General features: G+C 29.1%; 2 protein-coding genes across 2 annotated transcripts; both read right to left on the bottom strand.

The window, feature by feature from the left end:
* Window positions 1-6,185: 6,185 nt before the first annotated feature.
* On the bottom strand, window positions 6,186-8,366 carry PUB38 (plant U-box 38). Its single transcript, XM_028048188.2, has one exon. The coding sequence runs from the start codon at window positions 8,109-8,111 to the stop codon at window positions 6,510-6,512; it is 1,602 nt and encodes a 533-aa protein (XP_027903989.1). The 5' UTR covers window positions 8,112-8,366; the 3' UTR covers window positions 6,186-6,509.
* Window positions 8,367-18,794: 10,428 nt separating this feature from the next.
* Window positions 18,795-20,522, bottom strand: LOC114164428 (GDSL esterase/lipase At5g45910-like). Its single transcript, XM_028049098.2, has 5 exons — window positions 20,249-20,522; window positions 19,939-20,157; window positions 19,699-19,844; window positions 19,315-19,588; window positions 18,795-19,219 (listed from the first exon to the last, which is right to left on the bottom strand). The coding sequence occupies exons 1-5, from the start codon at window positions 20,481-20,483 to the stop codon at window positions 18,981-18,983; spliced, it is 1,113 nt and encodes a 370-aa protein (XP_027904899.1). The 5' UTR covers window positions 20,484-20,522; the 3' UTR covers window positions 18,795-18,980.
* Window positions 20,523-21,401: the final 879 nt, after the last annotated feature.

Here is a 21,401-nt window from a genome sequence, read left to right as displayed (position 1 = left end):
AATAATTAATTTAAACACTAATTTATAAATTAAAAATTATTAGTAAGTAAAATAATTTTTATTATAAATAAAAATATTATAATTAGTTTTTAAATCAATAATTAAAATATTTTTTATTATAAATTGATATCTAAATTGATTACTCACATTAACATTGATTATCAAAATTTTAATTACTAAATAAATTGATCTTTAAATTAATTTTTAATTAAAAAATAATGTTTAAATATATATTTTATTATTAAAATTAATTATTATTTAAGAATTTTCTTCTAATAATTAAACTTAAAATTTGGGTTATCAATTTATATTTTTAGTGTAAAAAAAGTCCTTTTAAATATGGAGAGTATTACTTTATTATTTTTAAATTAATTCATATGTATATTTTTAAGGTTATATGTAACATCCCATTTAAATAAATACCTTAATTAACATGTTACATAGATAATATAATGTTCCGGAGTATAAACACTACTCCTTACAATATCTAAGGTACGAAAGAGAGGACGAGACACACCACGATGCCGCCGATACAAAGTATAGTAAGGAGATTAATAGTAGTACAAAGTAGAAACTATGAGATAAGATAATACATGGGTCGTAGCCCTAAAAGAAAAGCCCAAGCAAAAAGGAATCTAGCTCAAACAGGCTATGCAGCGGAGTCACCATTTCTCTATTGACCACGAGGATGTCTCGCATATGCTCACATCAATATCATACAGTTACTTACAATTTTATAGTTCAAGATGCATAAGCCAACCAATCATGTTATGACTTGCAAACAATACATTAAGACTCAAACACGACTCATCCGAATACATATGACTTGTGGTGGCTTTTACTGCTCTACTGAGCTAATTGTTCTAGTGTCTCAACCCCCATACACAAGGTTAGCCCTTAATGGGTTTCAGGCCTCCTGCTACTTTCACCACTCGAGTCAATACATTCTACGTGAGACTAAATGACTCTTTAGAGCGTCAGGATGCAATCCTTACCCTGAATCCTTACTAAATTACATAGATGGGGCGCCACCATGAATTCCCACTAACAGGGGTCATGAAATTACGTCCCAACCAACTGAGGCACTACCATGAGCTCTCACCTAGAGGCTCATAGAATTACGTCCTAACCAATGAGGCACCACCACGAAACTATCGTGGAATTACGCCCTAACCAAACCAACATCATGCTCCTAAAAATCAATATAGAATCATTCATCATGCCAAAACAATGCCACTTTGATAACCAACCATCCCATCCAAGTCACATGCCAAGATCATATTAAACTTATCATTCACAACCCATAAACCATTTCACTCATACATATTTATTCATCTCATGCTTTTAACATAACAATTCAATCAGGCATGTACCAAACATCCAAGAACAGAGAAGCCACAAAACAAGAACGCACCCTCGCCCAGCTCTTCGCTCAGGCGTGGGGTCTCTCGCTCAGGTGAGCTCCTTTCGCTAGGCGAGGGCTCGAGAAGAGGGGAACAGTGGCGTGCGCGTCCCCTCGCTTAGGCGATACCTCCTCGCCTGAGCGAGATGGGCTCTCGCTCAAAACAGGAGCTCGCCGCCTGAGCGACAGCTCGCACAGCACCTAGGTGGGTTTTCTAATACTCTCGCTTAGGCGAGATCCACTCACTTGGGCGAGATTATTAGATCTCTGCCACTGTTCGTGCAATCCAGCATAGAAATCAACCAAAGCAAGGCATGGTATATATTTATATTCACCTAAAAGCCATAAAATCACCCAAGAGCACAAAACAAAATTGAAAACGTAGCAGAAACACATTCAAATGTGAACCTTAGCTTCCCTTACCTGGAAAGGGGTTAATAATAGACTGTGACCTCTAAGTCGATGAACCTAGCAGCTCCATGAGCAATTTTACGAACTGGAATAGCAGTACAGAAAGAGAGCGAGGTTACCATAGTGAACCTTTGTCGAAAATATGAAAAATAAGACTATAGAGGAACTAGTATGAGCTGAGAGTTAACGTACGTAAAGTAGAGTAGGGGTCGAGCTAGCTTGAACTGGACTAAGGATTAAACTCTAGCAAAACCTATGTGGAGTGGAGAGAAAAAGAGGAGTAAGCAAGCATTGTTTTGCAAGAATAACAGAAGTGAGAGGAATTTGGTTACCTTAGGGACCTTATATACCCTATGGTCCAGCCCTTAAACCCATTAAATTTTTGGAGCAACCCTTAAATATTGGGGCTGAAAATAAGAGAGCCTTACATTATATGTGTATATGTGCTTTATAGTGGTACATGAGAACATTCTCGGTCATATTTTTTACCCTCCCTCTGTCTGAAGTTATTGAATTATAGAACTAGTTATGTTTGATCATATAATCATTTAGTGGCATTATAAAATTATTATTTTGAAGAGGTCTTTTTTGCAATGGAAAAATATAAAGGCTACGAGGGACTTAAAGTGAGTAGTCAAAACATAAAAAGTAGTCAGAAATACATTTGAAAAAAAAAAATTGAAATAAAACCTTAACGCCTCGAATAAAGACCGAGACTTATAATCATAGATTTGGAATATGAGTTAAAGAGGCAGTGAGCTTTAAGACCCACATCCAAGGAGGAGGGCTTTCTTCCTGCACCTCTAAAAAAGAGTTTTCTTCCTTCACTTTTATAATTTATTCTATACTTTCAAATATTTTTTAAATTCTAAAAATATCTATTAACTATGTATGTAAATTATGAAAATCACATCTCAAAATAATTTTCAAATTTCCACTTCTGATAAAAGACATTTTCGAATATTAAAACATATTATCAAAAATCGATTTTCCAAAATATATATTACCAAAATCGACATCCAGAATATATATTATTGATAGTTTATTTTCGAAATATATATATTATCAAAATCGACGTTCAAAATAAATATATTGATTAATTTTTTACTTCATTTTTAAAATATGTTTTAAAAGATAAATAATAAATAAAACAAAGAAATAATAAACTAAAAAAAAAAAGCTAAAATTTAAAATATTTAAATTAAAAAAATAAAACAGAATAAAAAATAATATATATATATATATATATATTTCATTTTATTTAAAAATTAATTTCTTTAGAATTTTAATTATTTTTTCTTTAGTTTATTATTTTCTGTTTTATTCATTTATTCAATATATACTTTAGAAATAAATAATATATATATATATTATTATTATTTTATTTAAAATATTAAAACATTCTATTTTCAAATAAATTAAATTGAAAAAACTTAAATTTTTAAAAAAAGAGAAAAAAATATATACATATATAAATATATATTAATATTATATTTTACTTTTAAATATGTAGTAAAAATATAAAATATAAGAATATAAATAAACTTAAAAACAAACATTAAAAAAAATTAAACAATATTAACAAATTAGAAAAGAAGAAAAAATATATATAATATATATATAACGGTGAATATAAATAAAAGTCAAAATCCCTTTATATAAATATATATATATATATATATATATATATATATATATATATATATATATATATATATTAAATATTTATTTTTTTTATTTTAATTTTTTTTATACTTTTAGTCTTAACTTTTTTTTCAAACTTATTTATATTTATATTTTTTATTTTGTTTAATATATATTTTAGAAACAATATATATATATATATATATATATATATATATGTTTAATTTATTTTCTATATAATATTAGAAAACATTAATTTTTTTAAATATAAACATAAAAAAACAAAAAAAAAACATATATATATATATATATATAAATTTATTTTATTTTTAAAATTTGCTTTAAAAAAATAAAATATTAGAATATAAATAATTTTTAAAGAAACTAACAGTAAAAGAATAAAAAAAATTAAACAAAATAAATAAATTAAATATATATACATATATATATATATATATATTATTTATATATATCTATGTATATATATTCTGATGTCGACATTCGGGTATATAATTTCCTTATTAGGATTTTGATATTTAGAATTATTACTTTTGAGAGTGTAAATTTTTAAGCACATCAAAGTTAAAAGGATATTTTAAGTAATTTTATAAAATTTGGAGGTGCAGGGAGAAACAGTCGGGAGAAATTTGGTTGTTGCATTTTGGGTCGTCACTCTAATTGATATATGCTACAAGTTTCATTACTTTCTTTAATAATTTACTTCTTTTAATTTATTCTTTTACATTCCTTCACAATTTGTGTAATCCTTATGTCACCACTGATATCATTTCAAAGTTTATCATCTTTAAATTACACTTCATCCATTGTAATTGTATTATCATTTCCGTTGTTACTAAAAATAGAAAAGAAACAAAAATACAAATTCTCTTATTGACATGCATGAAATTCTCGTTAAAATCCAAGTGGAAAGAAATTGAATTGATTAAGTTTTTGGATGAGACTAATTCATATTTACCTCATAGATTTTCTTCAACAAAACATAATCGTAAAACACTCTAGTTATATGGAAAGTTGAGCCCAGGAAAAAAAAATCCCGTTAAATCAATTTAATTTTAAATAAACAAGATAACGATTGAACTAAATTCTCGATAAATAACTATAAATATAATAGAAGTTTCTAAAATAACTTCACATCCAGTTTTTTGTTTTAAACTTATGTTTTAGAATTTTTTTATTTCTTTGAATTCTTTCTATCTAGTTCTTTGCACGTTTTTGATAAACTTTTCACATTAAAAAATTTAGACGAGAGTTGTTGGAGAAAACTTTGTTTATCAACTTCTATTAACTATTGTTAATTTGAATATATATATATATATATATATATATATATATATATATATATATATTAGATTAAACATTTATTTTAACTCCTAGTAATTATTGGAAATTTAAATATTTATAAATTATTTTAATTACATATTAAATTAAATTTACGATTAGTTAAATAAATATATTTTTAATCCTTCGACTTTTAATGAAAATTAGAATTAATATTTTTTATAGAGTTTGATCCAATTTAGTCTTTTAAAAAAGTGAGACAGAGATTAAAGAAAGATTAATTTTTGAGTAACAACTTCTTTCTAAAGAAGAGATGCTTACTCTTAATTGCATACAAATACTCTTTATTTAGCATAATTTGCCTCTTCTCCCAAACAAGAAAGTTTAAGGCAAGAAAGAAAGTCTTCCACCATTCTCTAATGACATTTTCTATATCTTGCAATAAGCTTCAAGGGTCTTCGGCAAAAAACAATTTTTATCCCGTAATGATTTAAAAAGACAGTTTACAATATAATTGCACCAAAATCACCAAATTATGCAATTTGTAACAATCTAATGTATAATTCAACCAAGTGAAAGTCTAGAGGCAGTTGACAATCAAATATATAATTGCAAGATGGATGCTTTGGTAAGAGCCTGTCTGTATTAAATTAAGGGCCACTTAGTAAGCTTCTCAATAAATATTAAAATAAAGCAAATCATATGAGTTCATTAAACTTCCTTCACAAACTAAAACTAATGTATAATAAACCTCAACTTTTTTTGTAAGTTGAGGAGTTTGAGTTAATTTTAAATCTAGGAAGAAATTTAATTAACTTTTCTCTAATTTTTATTTTCTTCACACTTGTTGAAAGATTTAACCAAACTAGCCAAAGATGTGTGCATATTGCAAGTAATGGAAGGGAAAGGAAGTTTACGTTACAGGTTCTAAAGGAGGCATTTGGAGTATGACTTGATATCAAGATTAAGACCTGTCAAGCATAATCATACCAATATTAAAGTGAGTGTTTATAGGAGAACGAAACCAATAATAACAGACAAAAACATTGGATTGAGATGAGTGAAGTAACAAAGCAAAAGTTTTAGTACATTGAAGGGAGTTTCAAGCACATGCACCTTAGATTTTTGGAAAGGGGGAAACCCAAAGAAACTTGGCAAATGTGCAGTACAGTTGGACAAAACAGCCCGAGTCTTTTGCCAGAGACAAGAATCCTTGGTATGAATTTCAGATAATAATGAATTTGGTCAAATTCTTTTTCATCTGTCATATGCTAATTTGCATGTATTTTGCCATTTCAATTTTGAAATGAAACCAGCTACTAAAAAAGAAATGATATGTACATAATGAGGAAAAGAAACTGACGATGTTCCTCATAGTTTATACCTTTACATGTAAACACAACCAATCCAGTGAATTCACAAATCAATCTACAGAACTCTGTTTTCTCATTTATGTTTACTGAAACAGACACTAGACAGTAAGTATTATGTACACACTAACATCCAACCCAAAATTCACCTAAACCCTGATTACATACAGATTGTAATATAACGCCCATCAACAATAACCAAAATTAAAAAATAAAAGAAAATAGAACAGAATGAGTTTGAGATTGCCAGTTTACCACCTCCATGATTTACACCCAGCAAAACCATGTAAACTAGTTTCCTATTCATCCTTTCCACCACATTTTCCTACAAAACCTAAACCAACAAATATTGTGGAAAAACTAAACCAGAAAGAAATCAAAACCTAAAACGTGGTCGTGTTGAGGATGTTGTGGTTCCTGGCAGCACCAATTCGGTAACGATTCCGCGTCAACCCAGCCGAGTCGTAAAATTCGTCACCTTCATCATCACCTCCATCGCTCACAGTTCTCAACATGTGCAACACCTTCCTGGCCTTCTCCCTGGCCCTCTCCGTTCCCGTTTGTTCAACCTCCTTCAAAACCTCCACAACCCTCGCGTCCTTCGCCAACCCTTTGAACCTCAAGCTCCTATGACTCAGCGCGAACAGCGCCGCCACGCAATTCTCCCGAGTCGCCTCCGAGTCCAACTCATTCGTCCTCAACAGCCCCACCAGACACTCCACCGCGTTCGCGTCCAGCATCGCCGTGCGCCCCTCCGTGCACACCGCCAGGTTGCACAGAATCAGCAGCACCCGGCTCGCCAAGTTCCCCGCCACCACCATGGACAAAAGCGTCGGCACCGCCCCGAGTTTCACCAGCTTCACTCGGTTACTCTGAACAAGGCTCAGATGATACAAAGCGAGGGCCGAGTCATGCCGAGTCCTCTCGGACTCGGCACGCAGCGAGTGTATCAGCGGCTCCAGCGCGCCGAGAACGCCAATGGCCATTTTATTATCATCATCCAAGGCTAAACTGAAAAGCGCGCCCGCAGCGTGCTCCTGCGACTCATCCAATCCCCCCTTCAAAACATCGATTAAAAACGGAACAAACCCTGACCTCACTATCTTCACCTTGTTCTGCTTCTCCAGCGAGAGGTTGACCAGCGACGCCACCGCGTTGACCTGAACAACGCCATACCGCGATGCGATCAAACCGCGCAGCGCCAGCAGCACCCGCGGCGTGCAGAGCAAGAGCCTAGCCTCCACTTTGCTCCTCGTGATCTTCCTCAGCGCGATTACGCCTTCCTCTTGCTCAAACACCTCGCTGCTCTTCAATTTCTTCAGTATTCTTTCCTCTTCCTCCGAAACCGGCGCGCTAGGGTTTTCAATTTCAATCTCGCAGGAGGAGGAGGAGGAGAAGCAGGTTGGACGAACAGTAAACGGCAACGGCGTCCCCGGACTGGGCGGAATGATGACGGATTCCTCGGAGGAGGATCCCGAGTTGAAGTGGTTGAGTCGGGGGCTCAACTCAGTGGCGGCGTGGGAGAAAATGACGGGAGGATTATCAGCGACCGCGTTGAGAAGCTCCTTTTCGGAAACCCTAATTCGTTCTTGTCGTTCGTCCTGCTGGTTTCGTTCCACTGAAAGAGCCATTTCTTGCCTGACGCGGCCCACGAGGGAGGCGTAATCGGGTGCGCGCGGGTGCTGGGAGCGGGATTTGTCGCACCAGTTGAGGATTGTAGTTTTGAGGGCTAAGTTGGGGATTACCGTTGAGAAATCGGGTCGGGTTCCGTCTTCTTGTTTGGGGGAGAAGTTGAGGTCCTTGCAGACTTGAACGGCGAGGCGTTCGAAGGTCTGACCCGAAGCGACGACAACCGGGTCGGACATTAAGGAGCCCGAAATGGGGCACGTAAATTCCTTGGGAGGGAGCTTAGGGTCGTGCTTAGAGGATTGAGAAGAAGAGCGGTGAAAGGAGATTTTCCATCTGTGCTTCCCATTGCCACCCATGTAGTTCCGCAGTGGATTTGTTTATTGTTGTTGGTTGGGATTTTTATAATGAAGCTGTATGAGGTTGTTGCACATGCCGTTAGACCGGATCTCAGAATCTGTTCAGGCCATTGCCATTCACTGACTCAGTCTTCCAAACAGCGTGAACAACCGTTGCGGTAATCTCTCATACTTTCACTTTCTCACTCATTTGTTCGGGGAGGGTATTTATGGAATTTACCAACTTTTTCATAGGACACTTTATCGAAAGTTACAGGATTAATTATTTTGTCCACCAGAATTCTGAAAGTGAAAAGTGAGTGCCTAAACCTAATCAACTGTTAATTACCGAGACCCATTTTTCTTAATTGGAGTATTTTTTGTTTTGTTTTTGTGCGGCGAGGAAATAGTCCCTGTCTGTCTTTGACATCTAGCTGAAGAGCTTCCCTAGTCAACTCACCCACACTCGTAGTCTTCTAAATAAGGGATAATTTTGTCTTTTCAAATTTAATTCTAAATGTATTATCTCTTGTTTAGATATAATTTATTCACAAACTAGTTCCTAAACTTTATGAATTAATCTGAAGTTGACCATAAAAGATATAACTTATAATTAAAATATCTTTCAACATTATAAATTCAAGACATGACAGTTTTTATCTATTTATATTTTCTTAATTTTTTTTGGTTTCTGTCCTTTTTTCTCTATAAAGTCAAACACACCTTAATAAAAGATATAATATTCAAAGCAATGACTAAATCACAATTCTCGTTCTTTCATAAATAAAATTATCGCTTACTATTATTAAAGAAACATTCTCCATTTATTTGCCCACGTATTTTTCGAAGAAGTAATAATCTGTACGTTATTCTATTTGTTTTAACAGATATCTTGTAGTTATAATTGAGAGTAACAAATTCAATAAGAATAGGAGAATTCAATAAGATGTGGGAAATGAGAGTATTTAATTTAAGTTTTAGTGAAGAAGACATGGTTCTTGGAAGAAACAATTGTCTTGCGTGTGAAATACTCAAATTATTATTTCAAATGGTCCTGGTGGCCCATGCTTGATGAGTGAGGATTTTAGGTTTTACCCTTCAAAATAATCCCAACACCCAAATGTCTCACTCTTCTTCCACTGATTTCTTAGCTGTATATTAATATTCATCACATTTTATAATAAGACAAAACAAAGAAAATGTTGGCTCAGGCGTGAGATCATATCTTACATAAATGGTTAACGAAACGGTTTCATTGGCCCCGAGCAGTGGCTACTCTTGAATCTTCATTATCGAAGCTTCTGGATAGATCAATTAAAAGCCGGTCAATATAGAATAAAGGAAGATTCAAAGAGACAAATGATTAATTTTACAATATTAATATAGAATCATGATGTCGTGTTACAAAAAATAGAGAACGCAAAAATAATGTAAATTAAATCTATCGGTTTTACTTAAATGATTTTGATTTATTATTATTATTATTCATAACATAATTAAAAATAAAATGAGGGAATTTTTTTTCTTTATAGACCGAAATAAAGTGAAATTATAACATATAATATATACCAATTAAAATATGAGATTTGTACTGGATACCAATAATCCTGAGGTCATATTTGTTTTCTATTAGACCTAAGGAAGATGTAAAACTTTCAGGACAAATCACAACCTTTGAAGCTTAACATTGATTTGAGTGAAAGTAAGAAGATGAATTTGAGTGAATTAAAGAATAAAAAATGTGTTATTTTTTTTATAAGTGAATGAAATTTAAAGTTGAATTTTGAAAGTGATTTGAATCATATAATAAAGTTTTAATAGATTAAAATTTAATATTAAAATTTTGCTATTATAGTTAAAATTAATATATTATTTTATTATAATTTAATATTTTTATTATTATTTATCATTATTATTTAATAACATTATTTATTGGATATATGAAAACCAAATATATATAACAGTATGGAGTGGATTTGGTTCCACCTTCAAACATACCTGATTTCTATGGATGTTGGAATATGTTCCAACTTTCTTTTTCATAATGATGGAACTAAATACTGTCAATGGAAATCGGTTCTCTTCCTCTTTGGAATTAGGTACTATTACTTGGACTTCCATCTTAACTACCATGGAAGCTCATCGAACCTCCATCAACACGTGAAGAAAATTGAGAATATAATGATATTTTAATCTAAATTAATCACAAATTATATATATATATATATATATATATTTATTTATTTATTTATTTATTTATTTATTTGTGTAAACAAATGCAACGCAAGTCTTGAGAGCGTAGTACCTAAAGTTACATATACTCATATTGTAGGCGATTTGGTTAAACAACCTCATATTATATAGAAAAACATAAAAGACATTTATTTTTAAACTTTGTTTTACAGGATAAGAATCGATCTGAAACATTGAAATGAGTTTAAATAATCCTATTCACTTTTGATAAATCTAACTCTTAATTCACAAAGTTGAATTTTATCATATTTTATAGTTTTATCTCGGTTCTAGGAGTCAAGTAGAGATTCATTATATTAAAGGAAACATATTTCAATTTGAACATAATTGTAAATCTTAAGTGTACTAAAATGGGTCGGTCCGTTCTGTGGACTTACCCAACCAAATGAAAATGAAGTGAGATGGGTTTACTTGTCATAGAAAACTGAATTAAAAATCTTAACATTCTTTTCCAAAAAGTAGGCTTTGGGCTAACCCATATTTTTTTAACTTCTTAAAATTATTTAAAATTTTTCAATTTTGTATTTTTAAAATTTATATATATATATATATATATATATATATATATATATTTATTTATTTATTTATTTATTTATTTATTTATTTGTGTGTGTCAGAACATGCTAAAAATATTTTTTAAGTTTTAATCGATTAATTAATATCTCTCATCAAATAAATTAAAATAATTAGTATGTTTACATATCAAATTATTAAACTATAATTAACAATTAAATTTAATTTTTAAGTTTTATCGATTAATATTATTTTATATTTGTATCCTTCAAGTAATACAATAAAAAAATATTTTTTTAAAATATTTTTTATTTTAATTTTTATTTAAAAAATTTTAGTGAGCTAACCTTTTTTTTTTCTGGCTGTGACTTGCCAATTTAACAAATAAGATAAAGTTAACTAAACCGAATTGACAAATTGAAAACTCGAACATGATCTGTCAAATTTTGATAAGCTCTTAGGTCTATACCTATTTTACAATCCTAATTCATCTCCAAAATCTTCTAGTTTTTATCTTTTAATCTCTGTTTTTGTTCTTACTTTACTATTTGCTACTTATGCATGTCTTGATCTTGTTATTGATGTTTATCTTAATTTCCTTTCTTATGTATTCTTGTGTTTAGTTTCTCATTCTATATTTATTTCTACTCTTTTCGTAAATTTGTAATTGAAATTATAAACTGAAATTTCTTGTGTTTTTCATAATTTGAAACAATAAGAAAACTTTTTATAATTGGAAACTTAACTTCTATATTTTATATATTAAATGTTTCCTATTCTTGTATGAATCTTCTTACAAAACATCTTTGTGAGAGAATTGAATAAAGTTTACAATAGAAAAAAAAGGGATCAATGTAATTAATTAGTCGTCCCTATGCTAACGTCGAAAGTAGGATCAATGTGAGAGAGGTATGTGATATGATACATCTCAATTTTTTTTTTCTCTTTTATTCTTATATCTTAGCCACATAGGACTAAATGTTTAGAATGTAGAATGAATTTGAAACTTGGTTCAAAACCTCTTCCATCTTTGTAGCCAATTAGGTTAGGATGGACTCATATAGGATCCCGTACTAACCATAAAGGGAATATAATACTACTTTCATGATAAGAAATATTACTTTACAATGATTTTAAATTACTTATATATATAACAAATGTTTATGACTATATCCAAATTATAGTAACCATCACAATTAAATAATTATTGTAATTAAGATAATACTAATAACTAGTTAATTGTAATTTAATCATGATAATCGCTATACAAATGAAGATCATATGCCATTATTCTTTGCAAAGATCAATTATGGCCACAACTCATGCAAACAAAACCAGTCATTGTTAATCACTGGAACAAAATTGCCATATAACGAAAAGTGTAAACATGTTAAGATTAATTTACTCTAAAAATAATTTTTTCAATTATTTAAACTATTATGTTGAGATTCAAAATAAACTTTGTATTTCTGAAATAAAAAACTTTTAATCTTATGAAATTGAAAACATATTAAACTGGTGAGATATAATGACTTGTATAGGTTTGTTTTCCCTTGGCAAAAGTTTGTGTCATTGAATATGCTTTACGTAAAATATGCTTTTCAAGCTTTTTATAAAGTCGAGAAGCGCCACCACGTACATACTTTGATTCTGCGGCAGAAATAGCAGCTCTTTGCTTGTGCAATTTGAAGACTTAAAGAAACCGTTAGTGCAACGTAAAAGTTAGGTAAACTAATAACTAAAGCACGGTGATGAATTTAATAATAGCACATGAAATGTTACAATATTGACAAATGTATCCAATCGTATAAATAATAAAGTGGATAAATTTAAATATTGTTTTTCACTAATACTTATGTTATTTAGAAAAAAAATATGTTTATTTATTGATTAAATCTAAAAACTATAAGAGAATGAAAATTGTTGATGTGTATAATTTAAAGTTTAGAAAATAACAATTTTTTTTGAAATTACTATAGAGTAAAGATTTCATTGGAATTAGATTTCATGAATCAAATCAATATAAAAAACACTAAATAATATACTTCCTTACTTTAGGATTCATACCACATGTGAGTCCTAATGTCTTAGAGACAAGTCTAACTTATTAACAAGGACTCTAATATCTTAGATATTTTCTTATTAAAAGTTTACATTAAGTATTAAATTCGGATATTAGGAATGATCATTGATGAACTCTGTCTAGATGCCCAATCAATTAATTGTTCTATTCTATGTGTCCAATGGTAAAATACCCACAAATATGCTCTCAATCAATTCATACAGTTAAGATCGAGAATATAACACAAGAGTAAAAGAAAGAAATATATTGAATAACAGAAATCACAAAGAATTAAGATAAATACATTACGTCCAACCCCATGAATAAGGGCTATACATTTTGAACACTAGAAAAGAATAATGAGCAATGCCTCGAGCCTTCTAAATGCTCCTCCACAAAAGGATTAAGTTCCTTCTCTCACTCAAAGGGGAGGTTTATTCCCCAAAAGGTGTTAATTTTTAACTTTGTAGAGCCTCCTATTTAAAGATTTTCAGAATTGGACGAGACTTGAAATTTGTACCTGAATTTGAAATTGAAGTAACTAAATATATTGATAATTGATTATGTTGATAACTTCTTAAATCTCTAAGATTTCCTCTTTTCCAATTTATTAAAAAAACCTTAATTATATAGTAAAAGATAAAATACTTATCTTTTCTAAAATTATCTAATAAAATATTAATTATCTAATAAAAGATAAAATACTTATCTTTCTAAAATTATTTAATAAAACCTTAATTATTTAAAAAGATAATTATAAAAATATCAATAAAAAATAAAAAATAAACATAATAAAAACATGATAATGTCACTTAAAAAAATACCCCAAATTTTAAGCCTTTTCATGTCCTCATGAAAGATAAAACTATTAATAAGAAAAACTCAGGTCAACCCTTCATACTAATGCAAGAGCAAATGATTTCTTAATCAATCTTAATCATGCAATAGAAGAGAGTTTCACTTGTGGCTTTAAAAAAACTTAAGATAGAATGCCATGATTTTGTTTAATTACTTCAATCCTATAAATTGTATAAGAGATAATAATCAGACTATTGAATAAAAAAGCTCGCAAAAAGATTAGTGTTTCACTCTACACAACCGTGTTTATCAATAACCACTCATAATCAACATGTTATAAAACCATTTCATTAACTTTGCCCATCATCTAATTTACATAATTCGCAAAAAGTGTTAGATTAGAAACCAAAATATACAAACAATTTAAACCAAAATTGGTTAATAAAACACAATTGACTAAACAAAATGTAAGTCCTCGACAAAGATGCAAAAAACTTGTTACAATATTGTGAAGTGTACTAAATTGTACAAGTAGTAAAGTGCATAAGTCTAGATATTGTTTCCAACAGAGACTTGCGTTGTTAAAATAATTATGTTTATTCACTACTTAAGGCTAAAATCTTTAAGAGAATGAAAATTGTTGATGTGTATGAAATAAATTTAAAATTTAGAAAGCAATAAAATTTATGAAACTACTATATGGTGAGAACTTCATTAGGGTTAGATTTCATGAATCAAATCAATATGAAAAACACTAGACAATATACTTCTAATTAATTCTTATTTTAGCATTCACATCACATGTAACAAGTCTAAACTTATTAATAATAGCCCTAATGTCTTAGACCTCTTCTTATTGAGAGTTTGCACTAAGCATTAAATTTGGATCTTAGGAATGACCACGGATGAATTCTATGTCTAGATGCTCAATCAATTAGTTGTTATATTCTAGTATAGGTTCTAATATTATGTCTAATGATCAAATATCCACAAATATGCAATCAATCAATTCATGCAGTTACGATCGAGCATAAAACACAAGAGTAATAGAAAAGAAATATATTGAATAGCAGAAATCACAAAGAGTTAATATACATAACGTCCAACCCCGTGAATGAGGGAGTTAGTTATTGCTATACATCTTGAATACTAGAAAAAAAAAAATGAGCACTGCCTCTAGCCTCTAGAATGAGCCTCCACCAAAGGATTAAGTTCCCTCCCTCCCCTAAAAGGGGAGATTTATTCCCGTAAGAGGGTTAATTTTTAACTATGTAGAGCTTTTATTTAAAGACTTTCAGAACTGCACGAATCTTGGAATTTGCACTTGAATTTGTAATGGAAGTAACTAACTCAATTGATAATTGATTATGTTGATAACTTCTTAAATCTCTAAGATTTCCACTTATTTACAAAATATAAACCAAATACTTATCTTTTATAATTTAAGATGGAATTTTCGAAAAACAACAATTTATTTTTCTAGTGAAACAAAACATGTCCTTCGTAATATAGGACTTTTATTATATAATACAATAGTAATTATGGATGACAAATAAACTCATCCTCCTGGGTATATCTCGATCTCGTCCCTGTTTTGACGGAGAATCCCCGCATTCATTAGGTATATGTAGTATGAGAATACCCGACTTTTTCAATTGGGTATGGGGATGAGGATGAGGATGTACATATTCACCCGTCCTCACTCCCATATCCGCCAAAATACGTATCCCCGCCCTATCTCCTCTTTGTTTAAATTATTAAAATACTTATAGTCTATTAAGTAACCTTTTATATACATATGTACATACACACACACACACACACACACACATATATATATATATATGTGTGTGTGTGTGTGTGTATGTATATGTATATGTATACATATACATATACAATATATATATATATATATATATATATATATATATATATATATGCATATGTATATGTATATATACTACATACTTTCTATTCTTTATTTCTTCTAATTGTTTCGTTTGTCATGAAATTCATTTGTATCTCGAAGATATTTTTCCTCTTATCACAACCTTTGTGCAATTATGTTCAAATGATGTATGTCAATTAAATTTTTTTATTTATTACATTTGAATATTTCTACTCTTTTTTAATACTTTTATCTATTGTATATTTTTTAATTTAAATATTTTTTTGTTTTATATTTTTAAAAAATATTATTAAATTTTATGAATTAGGTAACATTAACATTTGCAAATTTAATAAATATTTTGACTCTAATGAAATTATGTTTGGTATACTAATTTGAATGTATACAATTATAATTTCTTTCTAAATATTTGATATTGAAGAAACAAAAATACTATCATTTTAATATTTGATAATTTCATAATATTATATTTTCTATACCGTAAATTTTTATTACTTTGTAAAAATTAATTAATTGATATTTGAAACCGTAAGAAAGCAGGTACAGGTATGGATACGAGTATATACTCGTTGCTCGGTGGAGATGAGAATGAGACAAAATATTGATATCGTTGTGTTTGGATATAAGTACGTGGTTGAATTTTTTCTCTAGGAAACTTGTCCTTACTGCGTCTCGTTGCCATCCGTAGTAACTAGGGATGGCAACAGGGCGGGACGGGGACGGATTTCGCTATCCCATACCCATCCCCAAAGAAAAAATTCATCCCCATTCCCATACCCAAACCTAACGGGTATCAAACTTTTGTCCCATCCCCATCCCCACCCGGTAACAGGTATAATCTCGTACCCATACCCGTACCCGTGTTCTAACAACTTCAATATTAATTTTTATAAGAGAAAAAAATTATGGTAAAGAAAACATAATATTATCAAATATTCAATATTAGGAGGATGATTGTTTCTTCCATATCAAATACTTTGAAATAAATTATAATTGTCTACATTTTATATTTGAATATCAAATAAAATTTTATGAGAACCAAAACATTTATTAAATTTGCAAACTACAACATTAATGAAACTTATTTGATAAAATTAAAAAATATTTCAAAAAAATATAAAAGGAAAAAAAATTCAAATTAAAATATATTTTAAATGTTTGTTTAGTTCAATTTTTTAAATTCTAATGAATCTCTTTTTTATACACTAATAAAAGTTATAATACATCACTTGATCAAAATGACACAAAGAATAAATAATAAACACAATAATAAAATTTTGACATAGATTTTGTATCTTTTGAACTTCAATATATGTTGGATAGTGACAAAAAATTATTCATAGCAATTACATTAAATTTTTATATTGTAGTAAATAAAAGTTGTTTAAACAATTAAAGTGAAAAAATTATAGTATGATTAATAATGAGTTATAAAATAATAAAAAATAGATAGAATATATCAAAATATTATTCTACATGATGAAAATAAACAATAAATAAAAATATTAAAAAACTAACAAATGTGTGTTTTAGAAATAATTTGATAAACTATAGAAAGAAATCACACAAAGGAAATCAAATGTATAATTAAGGTATGATAAGATGAAAAATACCTTAGAGAACAAATTATTAAATTATGTTTGAAGTGGTTAAAATTAAATAGAAATATCATTAGTGCCCAAAAAATTTGTCACTAAATTACAAATAAATTAGTAATTAAATTGGTCACTAAATCAAGTATCGATTCAATCACTAATTTAATCACTTATTTAGACAATAAATCAACTACTACCACCAATGACGAAAAATAGTGATTGATATGAGTTATTGACTAAATCAGTCACTATTTCATGTTTTTCTTGTAGTGAATTATCATATATTATTCCTAAATATCATTATATATATATATATATATATATATATATATATAAAATTTTAACCACTTCAAACATAATTTAAAGTGAAAAAATTACAGTATGATTAATAATGAGTTATAAAATAAAAAATAGTTAGATAGAATATATCGAAATATTATTCTACATGATGAAAATAAACAATAAATAAAAATATTAAAAAACTAACAAATGTGTGTTTTAGAAATAATTTGAGAGAATATCGAAAGAAATCACATAAAGGAAATCAAATGTATAATTAAGGTACGATAAGATGAAAAATACCTTAGAGAACTAAGAAAACTTTTCAAATATCAACATATATACTCAATAGTTGAAAAATAACAAAAATTATTTTAATGAAACAAAAGAGTTCTTCAAATTAAACAAAAATTAATAATAATAAGTAAATAATTTTTTTTATATTACCTTAAGTATAAACATTCTCATGTGAAAGGAAAATATATAATAAATAAAAATATTAAAAAATAATAGAAATATTCAAATGTGAGGCATAAAAAACTTTTAATGAACATAAATCATTTTAACATAATTACATAAAGGTTATGATAAGATAAAAAATATATTGGAGATGCGAATGAGTTTCATGACAAACCAAATAATTAAAAGAAATAAAAAATAGAAAGTATATATATATATATATATATATATATAGTTACTTAATTAATTATGAATATTTTAATAATTTAAATGGAGACGAAGATATGGCGGAGACGGGTATTATGGCGGGGATATGTACATCTCCATACCCATACCCAGTCAATGCGGGGATTCCCCGTCAAAATAGGGATGGATTCGGACAATACCCACAGGGACGGATTTATTTGCCATCTCTGGTAGTAACGTTCTACCATTTGTTTTCTCTATGTAACTTATTATATACATATAATAATAATAATCACAATACATCTTCTATTAAGAAAAATATCACAATGAGGTGTGGAAGAACTCACTCCAAATATATATTAATAATATTTCTCGTATATAATTTTTATATTTTTGAAATATAAATATTTCTTAAATGGTGACTTATTTATTATTAATTTGATTATAAACTACAAGAATATAAATTCAAATAGCTCGGACGATTTACTAGCTAAAAGCCGAAGAGAAATCTACATGCAAAAGATTATCTCATATCCAAGAATTAGTAAGAGCTTTAAAGAAATTATAGAATATCATAATAGTTAATGAGATATTATCTAATATCATAGAAGTGTTTTCTTGAACCTTAAGTAAAAGTTGAAAAGTAAAAGTTAAAATGATAACAACAATTTATTTCTTTAGTGAAAATATACATGTCCAATCATATTGTAGGACTTTTATTGTCTAATACAATAGTAATGTTCTACCATATTTTTTCTATGGTGACTTATTATATGCATACTAAAAGATAGACTGAAATGCTATCTATCTTCATTAATGTTTCCTTTGTGATATCTTCATTCCTTTGGTATCTTGAATGGAGGAGTTTTGAGAGGAGGAGTAGCATAAGGACCCTCAAGAAGTCCTTGAGCCACTGCTCTATAACCTGCTTCAGTCAAATGAAATCCATCCCAATTTATGTGTTTTGAAGGTTCTTCACAAACTACTGAATTACCCAATCCACAGATTTCGTTAAGATTGTATCTTCCACCCTTTCCGCAACATACTTTGAAGGTGTCAGGTTTACCCTTAAAGCCTGCATTACATAAATTAATATCAAAATTATAGCAACAACCTTGTATAACTATTTATTAATCATCTAAAGAAAAGGAAAATCAAAGCACAACCTACCATATTGTTCTGGGTTTTCAAATAAGCGTCTAGCTGCACTATAATAATTGAAATATGTTATGATAACATGTGGGTTCTTCTGTCTCAATTCGTCTACGGCCGTTTTGAGTTGGTCATGATAATACTTGATGGCAGCATTGTAATTTCTCAAACACCCAAATTCGTCAAAATCTTCTGTTTTATTACTATTCACCTGATTCAAAACGTAACTAATGCACCCGATTGGAAAGTTCCCTGGAACCACTAGATGAACTGCTCCTTCTTCAATTAGTTTCTACAAAAGAGAAATAGAAACCAAAGTCAAGTTACTCTAATCAATCACATTTCAAATGAAGTTAAATTAAACTATTGTAATTAATTTAAGATAAATTTGATACAACATACAGAAGTCATATTGGCAATCGCTTGAACAATATGTGGAACAAATTCTCGGACTTCTGTAAGATTTTTACGTGGGATGATTGCATTAATGTCATTCCCACCAATCTCACCAACTAGAACCAATGTGTTATTAAAGAAAGTGGCACAATCTGTGATAAAAGGGAATAACATTGTGAGTAATTATATGGAGAAACAAAAAACAAAAATGTTGTAGAAACATTATGAAAGGAGATATGATGAAACCTTCTTTGCCTGTACAAAGGGAAGGCTTTAGCTTTTGAAACCACTCAAATTGAGTACTCAATCCATAAGCAGCTTTTGGTACATCGAGTCCTCTTTGATCAAAAAAGCTTTTATCAAGTGCAGTTGAACCAGAAAATGCAAAATTTACTCCTTGCTTGACATGCTGTCCTTTAGTTAGATTTAGATAAGCTGGCAAGAATGGTAACCCATATGCTTTGGCTAAAATGAAAATGATCATAGGTTAGTAAGAATGTGTGTGATTGGTAACATATAATTGTGATCTTTTGAAGAGAAAAGAAAGTATAAGTACCTATAAAATCTATTATCAATCTTCCATTTGACATACGCCCTGCAGGATGCTTGAAATATGTGGAACCATAAGGACTATTAGCCCCAAATGGTTCCTTAGTTACAGAATTTCCTGTATCACTTACAGAGTCACCAAAATTTAGAATGGTTTTGTAAGGAAATTGATTGTTGTCTGAAACAACATTTTCAACAAAACCACAAGCAACAATTATGCTAAAGAGAATCAAACTCTTCATACTTTTCTTTTAAGTCGAGATAAGAATATTTGAATGTAATTGTGTGTGTTTAGAGTTTGGAATGTTGAGTTATATATAGTGTTGGATCAACCACATGTTTTTTAGTGTCATATTTTTCATTTCTATTTTGGTAATGGTTATAATTATCACGCTTCTTAAAATAGAGAATTAATTTTAATCTAACATGTCTATTAACCAACACGTACATGAGTTTGTGCCGTCATACTAGGTCTAGTTGGTTGTTTTGACTTTCTCTCTATAGCTATCATCCAAATAATTAAATCTTTACTTTAAAGCCTATAGTTGCGAATACAAATCGCAAAACTTTCTATATATAGAAATATCATAACTGTTTTCATTCTATACTAAATCATTTTTAGAGATTTTAATTTGAATTAATGATAATAATTACAATACATTTTGTATAAAAAAATATCTTGTGTAATAACTGACACTCCTAATCTATCTATAACAATAAAGAGGATTCTCTCTTTTGTGTCTACATTTCAAAAAAATACCAGTTTTACCCTTTAAAATATAATTATTTATTAAATTTTTGAAAATTGACTATTACTTTTACAAACTTTTTTTCTATTTATCAACAATTATTCTTTCATCTTTTCTTATATATTTCACTTTATTTTTAATAAATATTATTTTATTTTATATATTAACTTAATAATATTATATTATCACTTATTAATATGATATCACGCATATTTAAAAAATGCGTATACACAAATGCAACAACACCTGTGTGTACGCTAGTATATATTAATAAGTTTTCTTGTATATAATTTTTATATTTTTGAAATGGTGACATATATATTGTTGTCGTTTAAAGTAAATATGATACTTTATAATATATTTATCAAAATTTGATTATAAACTACAAAAATATAAATTCAAATAAAATTA

Source organism: Vigna unguiculata, chromosome 9 (assembly GCF_037176805.1).
Source record: "Vigna unguiculata cultivar grain cowpea cultivar isolate G323 ecotype 2 chromosome 9, ASM3717680v1, whole genome shotgun sequence".
Taxonomy (NCBI): domain Eukaryota; kingdom Viridiplantae; phylum Streptophyta; class Magnoliopsida; order Fabales; family Fabaceae; genus Vigna; species Vigna unguiculata.
Note: the sequence above shows the minus strand (reverse complement) of the source record. Positions and strands in the feature narration are given on the sequence as shown.

Bases quoted from the DNA above. Each gene is read 5' to 3' on its own strand.
- PUB38 (XM_028048188.2), bottom strand. From the start codon at position 8,111: ATGGGTGGCAATGGGAAGCACAGATGGAAAATCTCCTTTCACCGCTCT.
- LOC114164428 (XM_028049098.2), bottom strand. From the start codon at position 20,483: ATGAAGAGTTTGATTCTCTTTAGCATAATTGTTGCTTGTGGTTTTGTT. The intron at 19,845-19,938 runs GTTTCATCATAT...CTTTTATCACAG, and splicing joins CCTTTGTACAGGCAAAGAAG to ATTGTGCCACTTTCTTTAAT. The intron at 19,589-19,698 runs GTATGTTGTATC...TCTCTTTTGTAG, and splicing joins CGATTGCCAATATGACTTCT to AAACTAATTGAAGAAGGAGC.